The sequence below is a fragment of the Coenobita brevimanus genome, chromosome 113, assembly GCF_032717465.1.
Source record: "Coenobita brevimanus isolate Jiangsu-jjx chromosome 113, ASM3271746v2, whole genome shotgun sequence".
NCBI classification, from domain to species: Eukaryota; Metazoa; Arthropoda; class Malacostraca; order Decapoda; family Coenobitidae; genus Coenobita; species Coenobita brevimanus.
This window is the reverse complement of record NC_137066.1, coordinates 622,695-634,974: the sequence shown is the minus strand read 5'-3', so window position 1 is coordinate 634,974 and position 12,280 is coordinate 622,695. Positions and strand designations below refer to the sequence as shown.

Genomic DNA, 12,280 nt, shown 5'->3' with positions numbered 1-12,280 from the left:
AAGCAAAATAAAACTGAACAAGCTAAGCAAACAACTAAAGCAAAATAAAACTGAACAAGCTAAGCAAACAACTAAAGCAAAATAATACTGACCAAGCAAAGCAAAATAAAATAAAGCATAGGAAATACAGCAAAGCATAAGCAAAATCAAATGAAGTAAAGCAAAGCAAAAGAAAAAGGGCAAAATAAAATCAAAGTAAAGCAACGTCAAGCAAAGTAAAGCAAAGTAAACCTGAACCAAGCAAACTAACTAATCCAATCACCATGTTCAGTACCTCCAGACCACTGTGCCTCCTCCCAGTGGCTAACATTCACACCAGAAATTTGTGGACCTCAGCTAAATGTTTCCTGGACGATGACAGACCCGGTAAAAAGGAATGGTACACGCCCACTGAGATTAAAAAGGAATCATGGCAGGCACCGGACCACAAGTAAGTAAAGGTCGATATTTTAAAAATTTATTCCAGCCTTTATTGTGATTTATTCCTATTTTTTAGTTAATTTTTCTTTACTACAGAATACAGTATTTTGAAAATGACAAAAAATGCCAAACCGTAAGTACTGTGCATATTGGTGAATTTTTACATTACTGTTGTTTGCAGATGATACCGTGTTGTTGAGTGAAGACGAAGGGCAGCTGCAAGGCTTGGTGGATGAGTTTGAGAGAGTGTGTAAGAAACGGAATCTAAAGGTGAATGTAGGGAAGAGTAAAGTGATGGTCTTTGAGAGAGGTGAAGTCAGTGAATGTACAGCGAGGTTGGATAGTGAGGAATTGGAAAATGTGAGTACGTTTAAGTACTTGGGTAGTGTGATGAGTAAGGATGGAGGTTTGGAGGGTGAAGTGCTTGAAAGGGTACAGCAGGGAAGAAAGGTTGCTGGTTCTTTGAAAGCAGTGATAAGAAACAGGGAAGTGAGCATGGAAGTGAAAAAGTTACTACATGACAGTATTGTGATACCAACTCTAACGTACGGAAGTGAAGCTTGGACATTGTTGGAAGGACACAAGTCAAGAGTGAGAGCAGTGGAAATGAGTTATTTAAGAGAGCCTGTGGAGTCACATGGAGAGACAGGCTGACGAATGAGGATATAAAGGAGCGTTGTGGTGTGGATGTGGATGTGACAGGAAGCGTTAGAACACACTGAGGTGGTTTGGCCATGTGGAGAGGATGGAGGGTGAAAGACTGACGAAGAGAGTGTATGTGAGTGAGGTGGAGGGGGGAAGAGGGAGGGGGAGGCCGAGGATGAGATGGAGGGATGGGGTGGAGAGGTATATGAGAGAGGGGTGTGTGATTTGGGAGCAGGGCAATGAAATGGCGGGGGACAGGGCGACTTGGAGGCGATTTGTTTGTGGCCACCCCAAACGGGATTGAGGCGTCTGGCAATAGATACATAGATAGATTTTAGTTAATTTTTCTTTACTACAGAATACAGTATTTTGAAAGTGACAAAAAATGCCAAACCATAAGTACTGTGCATATAGGTGAATTTCTGCATAACTATCTATAGCCTGATGCCATAATCCTGTAAGGGGTGGTCGTTTGTCTTTGAGTTACGGTAGCTGTTTTACGGGGAGGGGCACTAACCATCCATCAACCCTTTTGCTGACACGTAGGGAACACATATGGGTTGGTTATATGGTTACCACCCAGCGTTGTAAATGGTTTCCTGGCTTACAGGAAACCATTAGGCTTGTCACTCAATGTACAGCCACCTGAAAAGGAAAGAAGAGTAATAAAAAGTGACAGGAAAGATGGGAGAAATAGGAAGAGAGGAGGACAGACAGAAAAAGAATGATAAAGTTGAAGGAAGAAGCAGGCAGCACTACATCAAGTGAATGGATGATGGTGAGAAATAGGAGGAGAGGAGGGCAGAGACAGAAAAGGAATGATAAAGGTGAAGGAAGAAGTAGGCATCACTACATTAGGTGAGTGGATGATGGTGAGAAATAGGAAGAGAGGAGGATGGACACAGAAAAAGAATGACAAAGGTGAAGGAAGAAGTAGGCAGCACTACATCAAGTGAGTGGATGATAGTGAGAAATAGGAAGAGAGAAGGGCAGACACAGAAAAAGAATGATAGAGGTGAAGGAAGAAGTAGGCAGCACTACATCAAGTGAGTGGATGATGGTGAGAAATAGGAAGAAAGGAGGGCAGTCACAGAAAATGAATGATAACGGTGAAGGAAGAAGTAGGCAGCACTACATCAAGTGAGTGGATGATGATTGCCACCATCTACCACAAATTTCATACATCTGAAAAACAATACAAATGAATATTCTTTGTTTTTCAGAGAGGTGCTGCCTGAGAGTGAATGGCGCAGCGTATTTCACCGCTTCAGACCTAAGGGTGTGAGTCGCGACACAGTGCTATTTCTGCAGAAGGGATTTGACTTTCGATCCAAGGCCATTCAAGAGTGGATGAACGATAAACTGGAAGAGAGCATTGTGGCAGATCAAAGGTAGCTATGGACTCTCTCTCTCTCTGTTACCAAATGACCATACTCAGCTTTGGAGGGACTTTTCAAAATGGAGTGTAAAGACAAAGCTTCCATTAATCCTTTAAATGCTACGTTAATCCCTAAACTTTGTAAAATAATATGGAATAGAAATAATAATAATAATAATAATAATAATAATAATAATCTATCTACAGTATAGCCAGACGCCATAATCCGGTAAGGGGTGGCCATTTGTCTTTAACTTGATTGTTTTATGGGGAGGGGCACTAACCCTCTGCCAACCCACTTGCTGACACGTAGGGAACACATATGAGTTGGTTATATGGTTACCACCCAGCACTATAAATGGTTTCCTGGCTTACATGAAATCATTTGGCTTGTCACTCAATGTAAAGCCACCTGAAAAGGAAAGAAGAGTAATAAAAAGTGACAGGAAAGATGGGAGAAATAGGAAGAGAGGAGGACAGACACACGAAAAGAATGATAAAGGTGAAGAAAGAAGTTGGCAGCACTACATGAAGTGAGTGGATGATGGTGAGAAATAGGAAGAGAGGAAGGCAGACAAAAACAGTAATGAAGGAGGATGTATGCAGCACTACATCAAGTTAGTGGATGATGGTCGTCACTACTTACCACACTCTCATTCTCCACACGATTATTACAAACTCCTTTTCCCCCAGCTTCAGGAAGGATCGTGTCTCGGCGTTGGGGTTTGATCTGGCAGCGGCGCACTTCCTGGTTCATCGCGGTGGAAGGGTTCGCTTTAGGAATGCCCAGGAATGGATCCAACAGGCTGAGGATAAAAGCTACAGCCTGTCTCCGTACTTCACCCCCGGCATCTTCCTTGAGGCCATTGATGCATCGGGCGTTGATCTGATTTATGAAGGATTAGAGAGCATGAGTGAGTGATATTTCAAGCCCCCTAACACCTCTTTCTTAGTGATTTATTTTTGGTTATATGGGTGGTTAATATGTGAAAGGCTAGAGAAGATGAGAGAGTGATATTTAAAGCCCCCTAACACCTCTTCCTTAGTGATTTATTTTTGGCTATATGGATGGTTAATATGTGAATGGCTAGAGAGCATGAGAGAGTGACATTTAAAGCCCCCTAACACCTTTTCCTTAGTGATTTATTTTTGGATATGGATGGTTCATATGTGAATGGCTAGAGAGGATGAGAGAGTGATATACAAAGCCTCCTAACACCTCTTCCTAAGTGATTTATTTATGGATATGGATGGTTAATATATGAAGGGCTAGAGAGCATGAGTGAGTAATCTTTAATTAAAAATGGTTGGTATTCTCACTGGTTAAGGAAACTCCCTAGCACCTCATCCTCAGTGATTTATTTTTGGATATGGCAGGTTAATATCCTTTTTCATGTCATCAATGCTGAGTATGGTGATATTAGAATGATTTGTGAGACAGAGATGGACAGTAAGGTGTAGTAAGCAAAATAAGTCACTTAGAGAAAGGTGTTAGGGAGCCTCCTTAACCAATTGGCCTATGGGTCCATGTCACCCTGTCCTACACCATCAGGCTGCCCTTCCTCCAACCCATACAGTCCTCCTTCATATACCTGTTCTGTATTAGAATTATCCTCCTCCTCAGAAGCGAGTTAAAAGCAGAAGTTACTGAGAATTAGCAGGTATTTATTTTTTATCACATGGTATCATTTATAAAGGCTCCAACATCCATGTGTCAGTCTTGGTCACCTAATGGCGGCTTTCAACGCTGCTCAGTCTCTGGCAGCCTCCCTAGGCATTTGCCTATCCTTGAAGTGACACTCCTCATCCCAAGTCTTTCCTGGTCTACCTCTCACAACCCTACCCCTTACATTCACACTTCTTATCTTCCACACCCAACTGTCATCCTCCATCCTCTCCACATGCCCAAACCATCTCAGTCTACCCCTCCTCATCACAACACCAATACACTCCAGTCCCAGTCTTCCTTTCTACTCTTTAACTGCAATCCTAATCCCCTCAGGCCTCACATTCAAGGATGTACCCCAGACGTATCTATCCACTGTCATTTCTGTACGTTTGAGCCTAGAAATATTTCCTCCTTTACTGCCCAGGTCACTACCATACAGCATTACACTCCTAACACTTGCCACACACAAAGATCTCTTAGCACAGAGGGAGAGCCCTTTCAGTGTCGGAGAGGCAACAGCTCCCTGAACGTCCTCCCACTCCTTACCATAGTCACAGAGCTACGTCCAGCCCAGCCTTAACAATATACTGCTTCATTCTCTTCTGTATCACATAGGGGATTAACATTGTATTCAGCATATATGGCCTACCATCATCATCGTCTGTTCTTTATTCGTACGTAAATGAAGGAATGAGGTACTGCTTTCATCAGCTTTTATAACCACTGTAGCTTTTGACACCTTAATTTGGTGCAGCATTTAGTCCTTTTGTAGCTTTTTTTGATGTATGTGTCAAATAAACACATAAATAATTAGAGCTGTGTACCTTTTCCATAGCACTTCATCACTCGTTAATTTATTGCTACAGGTGAGTATTCAAGATAAAGAGGGGGCAGTTTTAGACCACGTTTATGTGGAAAGAGTATTGTATAGAATAAATAACAAATTCCTTTACCATTACAGAACAGCTGAAGCATCTGAAGTGGCTGAGTGTATCCGGCTGCCCCAGTATTGATGACTGGTGTATTGACCGCATCTGTGCTGAATATTCCAACACACTACAGCACCTAGATATCAGCCACTGCCCAAAAATCACCGAACGAGGCATTGCTGCTGTAGCCAGATTAAGGTAAGGATTGTGTTTATTTTAGCTTGAACAGATCCCCAACCTGTCTGCTCAGTTGTCAGATTGGAAGGTTGATTTGCCTAATAACCAAGGAGACAAAAATCACAGAGTAAGGCACTGTTGCTGTAGCCACAGTAAGGTATAGACTCCATTTATTTTAGCTTGACAGATCCCAAACACCTTTTCTGTTCAGTTGATGGCCAAGTGTTGTCTGACTGGAAGGTTGATTTGACTAGTAACCAAGGAGACACAAATCAGAGAGGCATTGCTGCTACAGCCAGATTAAAGTATGGATTTACAGTGTTTATTTTAGCATGAGAAAGATTCCCAACCCTTTTTCTGCTCAGTTAATGGCTAAGTGTTATCAAACAGGAGGGTTGATTTGACTAGTAACCAAAGAGTTTTAATCCTACACAACTAAGCCTCATCCAGTATCATGCAGCAATGACTTACTGTTTAACTTTGTGAGAGGCAGATAAAGAAAGACCTGGGATGAGGTCATAGTGTGATAGTAGGAATAAGGGACTGAATAGGGGGACTGAATAATATGGAGAGTTGTTATTAGGTGACCAAGGCCAATGCATGCAAGCACGTTGGAGCCTTCGTGATACGATAAATGACAGGAAAAAGCAGTGTTACATGAGATGAAAACAAACCACCTAAAGTTGCTTAATTTGTAAGTCACTGACGAATTAAACACCTGTTCCTAAATGTTGCTCATATGGTAAAAATGGGACGCAACATTCACTTCGATTTTTGTCTCGCACACATATTAATTTATGAAGCCTTATTACTTCCACTTGTCTTCACTTACCACAACAGCATCAACAAACATGAGTACAAGCAGTTTCAAAACACTGACTTTTCTCAGGCACAACACTATTCCTATACAGTATACATGTATTGAATAACCATGGAGACATGACACATCCCTCATTCAATCCAACATTCAAATCTTACCCTTTTCACATTCCACACACACACACACACACACACACACCTACCACCACTCTTGCACTCTTATATATTCTCTTAGCCAATGTCTGCCTACCTATAGCCAGATGCCATAATCCAGTAAGGGGTCTTTGAGTTGTTCTATGGGGAGGGGCACTAACCCTCCACCAACCCACATGTTGACACGCAGGGAACATGTATGGGTTGGTTATATGGTTACCACCCAGCACTGTAAATGGTTTCCTGGCTTACAGGAAACCATTAGGCTTGTCACTCACTGTAAAGCCACCTGAAAAGGAAAATGAGTACTGTAACAACAATTGACAGAATGTGAGAAATAGGAGGACAGACACAAAAAAATTATGATCAAGATGAAGGAAGAAGTAGGTAGAACTACATCAAGTGAATGGATGATGGTGAGAAATAGGAAGAGAGGAGGGCTGACACAGAAAAAGAATGATGAAGGTGAAAGAAGAATTATGCAGCACTGCATCAAGTGAGTGAATGATGGTCACATCCACCTACCACTATTCTCTAAACCACTGCATACTTTTTCAACACCTTCCACATCCCTTATATATATGGCATAAAGTTAATTTCCTTTTTTTTACTTTTCTACTATACATCTTAAGATTGAATATTTGGCCTGCACACCCCCTTCCCTTCCTAAAACTCCTTTGTTCCTCTCCAGTTGGTTCTAACTTTGTCAATAAGGATCCTACCGTTTATCTTTCCTACAACATTGAAGAGAAAAATACCATTAAGATTGTCGCCCCATTTCTTTTGACCGTTTGGATGAGGGATTTACACAGTACCCCATATGGAACGCCTTGCAACAGATTTAACAGATTTTTATCATTGCTACTGACCAGCTGTTTTATTCTTAGGGAAAAAAAGATCTCTGGTACTAGAGACTGAGTTATGCCCAGCTTTACTTCAGTGTCTGTCTCTTTCCACTTCATTCTGTCTTATAAACTGTTTAAAACCCTCAGAAAACAGCAAGAGAAATATCGTCATAATGAAGCAGTAAAGGATCAGTGTACTAGTCCAACTATCCACCTTGTAGTTTTGTTTTCTGTTTCTTGTTTTGTTTTTTTTAATGCCAGGGAGAAGGAACCAAAAGCCAGAAGTATGCATGCTTCTTCCCTCCAAGAAAATTATAAACAAGAGCCAAATTCAAGATCCATTCACTTTGAGATGCCTGGACACATTGCATTTAAGACTGTAGGTCACAGGCAGTAGAAAATACTATACAGACAATACACAGTTCTCTCTTACATCCCATTTGAACAGTGGGTAGTGGTAGGTGGGGGCACTTACCATCCACTCTCTCAATGTAGTGCTGCTGTTGGGTGACTGCCCTTTCCCCTGTTCCTTCCTTCCTTTTTTGTCTTTCCTCTTCTGCCTATGGGTGACTCTACACTGAGTGACAAGCCAAATGGTTTCCTGTACACCAAGAAACCATTTACAATGCTGGGTGGTAACCATATAACCAAATCATGGCACCTGGTGGTTTAGTAGATAATTAAGGTGCTCCAAGTAATCTTGCGCAGGTTTATATCCAAGGGATGGTTGGGGTTTATTGTTCACATAATGCCAATCAGGGATGAGTGAGGCTGGTCACTCTCATCTTAAATGTCAGGACCAACTTACATAGCCCCAGCCTCCTACCCTCCTCATGGGGCAACGTAGAATTAGATGATGATAATGATGCTTGTGTTTATATATTTTGTTACCCATCCGTGGCCCAAATTTCAAGGATGTATGGCTGGAGCTTGGCTGTAAAATTATATCAACATTCTGTACTTACTGTTTATAGCCAGATGCCTTAATCCTCTCAGGGGTGGCCACACACACATTGCCTCCATGTCACCCTGTTCCCTGCCATTTCATTATCCCCCTCTCTCATATACCTCTACTCCACTTCATCCTCATATCTCACCCTCCCTCTTCCCCCCTCCACCTCACCCACATACACTCTCCTACTGTCTCTCTCATTCTCCATCCTTTCCACATGGCCAAACTGACTCATGTATTTTCTTTCCAGGGAGTTGACGAGTCTTAACCTGACAGGACTCGATCACATTCAAGACATCAAACTTCTCTGCATTCTCCTTGAAGATGCCTTACCTAACCTTGAGATCTCTGGCATTAACTATATGGACAATAAAGTACAATAAGGAGAACTGTAGACCCTAAATAATACCTAAATGAAATGAACCCTTGTTCCTTGTAAATAATTATTAATAAGAAATAAAGCGAGCAGTATTTACAAATTTCACTACCCCATTTATATGATATTCAGGTAGAGGCAAGACTGGTTCCATTGCTAGAAGAAATAAAATGAACAGAACAGTAAAACCTCTAATTAACATGCCTTGACGGACTGGAAGGATTTACTGGATACTACGAAGCCACCAGACTTACATCACTATAATGAACAATGTCGGTTAAATGGGTCGCAACACACACGTTTCAGGAAGGGATGCAAGGACAAGGATGTGAAATGGACTGCAGAAGGGTGGAATTATGGGCCAAGTTAGTTTCAGTAGAATACGCTATTGTACTCATTTATTTTCAAACGTGCCTGAAACCTCACCAACAATACAACGGAATTTCTGCTTTATCAAATCAAGCTTCTCGCTGGCTGGTCTGTTATCGTGAGGTTCTACTGTATTTCATTATTTCCCTAACCATCTATATGCTCAGTGAAGGAGCAGAAGTTTACTGTCTGAATCAGAAGTGGATGGAAGAAATTTAGGAAACTGTTCTATCTATCTATAGCCCGACGCCCTAATCCCGCAAAGGGTGGCCGCAGACAATACGCCTCCAAGTCGCTCTGTCACCCACTGTTGCCTCTCCTGATAAGGGATTTCTTTCCTTGCTAAGACTCGCATCCTCACCGGTTAATGAAGCCCCCAAACACTTCTTCCTTACTGATTTATTTTTTGGATGCGGCTGGCTGTTTTGTACATTTTGTGCAGAGTACGGTGATATTGGAATGATTTAAGTAACAAAGAAAAGGACACTAAGGTGTAATATGCAAAATAAATTGCTTAGGAAAAGGTGTCAGGGAGCTTCCTAAACAGAGTAGAATGCAAGCCTCAGCACAAAAGGAAAGCCCTTCTTGGTATGGAGGAGCAACTAGGATTGCGACTGAAGAGTTTAGAGGAAGGATGGGACTGGAGTGTGTTGGTATTGTGATGAGGAGGGGTGGACTGAGATAGTTTGGGCATGTGGAGGGGATGGAGGATGGCAACTGCGTGTAGAAGGTGAGAGGCGTGAATGAAGAGTTTAGAGGAAGGATGGGACTGGAGTGTATTGGTGCTGTGATAAGAAGGGGTAGATTGAGATGGTTTGGGCATGTGAAGGGGATGGAGGATGACAACTGTGTGTGGAAAGTGAGAGGTGTGAACATCCAGGGTGGGGCTGTAACAGGCAGACCAAGACTGATGCATGCATGTTGGAGCCTTTATAAACAACACAATACAAAAAATAAACAGATGTACAGTAATTTAATGCAGCAAATACTATATAATGAATAAAACAATAAGACTCCCATAGGAATATCAACTGGGATATCACAAGCTAAAGCAATTCTGAAAAGGAAAAATATCTTAGTATAATTGTGAACCCAAAGCTACCACCTACCACATAAAGGACAGGGTGAGGAAAAATGCATGGCCTATTAGCCAATATGAAAAGTCTATCTATCTATCTACTGCCAGATGCCTTAATCCTGTAAGGGGTGGCCACAAACAAATCGCCTCCATGTCGCTCCGTCCCCCACCATTTCACTGCCCTGCTCCCAGATATATAATGTGGATATGCTGAAGAAAATAATTAAAACTTAGACCAACTCTTGAATATACAGCAGTTGTTTGGTATCCCCATTCACAAACACACACACATAGGACAGTACGAGCTTGACTCATTCTTGTAAAGATACTATTAGGTAAGAACACATACACACACACACACACGGGACAGTACGAGCTTGACTCATTCTTGTAAAGATACAATTAGGTAAGAACACACACACACACACACACACACACACACACACACAATTAAAGTTGTGACATGTAAAGAGCAGTAATGAAATGTGTCCTAAGCATGAATGACTTAAATTTTAGACCAAAAAAACTGAAGTTAGTATCAACAGAGGAAAGAAGAATAAGACATAACATTGCTTTATCCATCTATCTATCTATTGCCAGATGCCTCAATCCCGTTTGGGGTGGCCACAAACAAATCGCCTCCACGTCGCCCTGTCCCCAGCCATTTCACTGCCCTGCTCCCAACTCACACCCCCCTCTCTCATATACCTCTCCACCCCATCCCTCCATCTCATCCTCGGCCTCCCCCTCCCTCTTCCCCCCTCCACCTCACTCACATACACTCTCTTCGTCAGTCTTTGCTTTATAGATGTGTTATTTGGAAGTCACTGAAGAGGAAAAACTACATGACACCAGCAACCAGAAGATAAAAAGATCACACTAGGAAATCACAGCTAAGAGGAAATGTGGATGTAGGGAAGCAGTGTGTCTGAATAACATAAAGACATGTGGAACTGCCTGATGAGGTTGTGCTAAAAATATTCACAAGTTTACAGATGTACACTTGACCAAAAAAGTATCAGTGTACAGGGGGGGTGTTGCCTACTGAAAAGGTTCAAACAACTGCTGGCATTACCAAAGTCTGACTGTGTATCATCAGTGTCTGTCTATATAAACATTACATTTGCTATATGTTTGCAAGAGGATATTGCTAGTTGGCGATATATAACACCCCCCGACATCAGGGATACCAATGTGTGGTAGGTCGGATACTAATATTTCAGTGACCTTCGTTCTGTGGTCCCAAATGTTTTACGCATGTTGTGCACCGATGCTTTTGTGATCCAGTGTACCTCTCTCAGCTTTGTGTGAATAACCTGTGGGCAGAGAAACATCCCAAGCCATTCCCAGCTTAGGAATATTAGCCAACACAGAGAATTGACAAGTAGAACTGCAAGAGGTGAAATGTTATACAGGTTACTCTCGATTAAAAAATAATTATTAAATAGCAACGTTGGGTCTGGTTAGTACTTGGATGGGTGACCGCCTGGGAACACCAGATGCTGTTGGCATAACGTTCTCCCTACGTTCAAGTGGGGTTGGTGGAGGATTAGTGCCCCTCCCTGTAAAACAACTCTGAGCCCTTGGCCACCCCGTTTGGGATACATGGCGTCTGGCAATGAATGAATGAATGAAAAATATATGACTGGGAAATGAAAACCACAATAATAATAATCATCATCTGGACCTCCTCTCCCATCCTAGGGCAGGGTGAGGAGTACCAACATCCATACAGCCTAAGTCTGTCCAATCCAATGGGCCACGCTTCCATTCACTCATCATTCCAGCCCTCAAACTCCTGGCTCCATCAGATACTCCAAAAAACATTCACCACATTCTGTAGCTTCACGTAAACCCATCCAATAAAGCCAATCCGGACGCTGTCACACTAAAAAGGGGTGCCAAATCCCTCGTCATGCACTTCTCGGCACAAAATTCTTCCAGCCATCTCGATAATCATAATATACAGTATATCACTGGGAAGCAAAAAAACAATATTAAAAACAGTAGCTACTAACAATGAATAAATAATCACTGGGAAATCACAATAATAATAAAAATAAATAAATCTATCTATCTATCTATTGCCAGACGCCATAATCCCGTAAGGGGTGGCCCTCTGAGTTATTTGTTTTACAGGGAGGGGCACTAACCCTCCACCAACCCACTTGTTGACACGTAGGGAGCATGCATGGTTTGGTTATATGGTTACCACCCAGCGTTGTAAATGGTTTCTTGGCTTACAGGAAACCATTTGGCTTGTCACTCAATGTAAAGCCACCTGTAAAGGAAAGAAAAGCAATAAGAAGTGACAGGAAAGATGGGAGAAATAGGAAGAGAGGAGGACAGGCACAGAAAAAGAATGATAAAGGCTAAGGAAGAGTAGGCAGCACTACATCAAGTGAGTGGATGATGGTCGCCACCACCTACCACAATAAATAAATCACTAGATGGAAAATAAAACCCACAA

General features: G+C 42.0%; 1 protein-coding gene across 1 annotated transcript; it reads left to right on the top strand.

Annotated features, from left to right (window-relative positions):
- Positions 1-263: 263 nt before the first annotated feature.
- On the top strand, positions 264-8,383 carry LOC145418285 (distal membrane arm assembly component 2). The gene is made up of 5 exons (XM_080286724.1): positions 264-430; positions 2,289-2,456; positions 3,137-3,357; positions 5,074-5,239; positions 8,238-8,383. The coding sequence occupies exons 1-5, from the start codon at positions 264-266 to the stop codon at positions 8,368-8,370; spliced, it is 855 nt and encodes a 284-aa protein (XP_080142850.1). The 3' UTR covers positions 8,371-8,383.
- Positions 8,384-12,280: the final 3,897 nt, after the last annotated feature.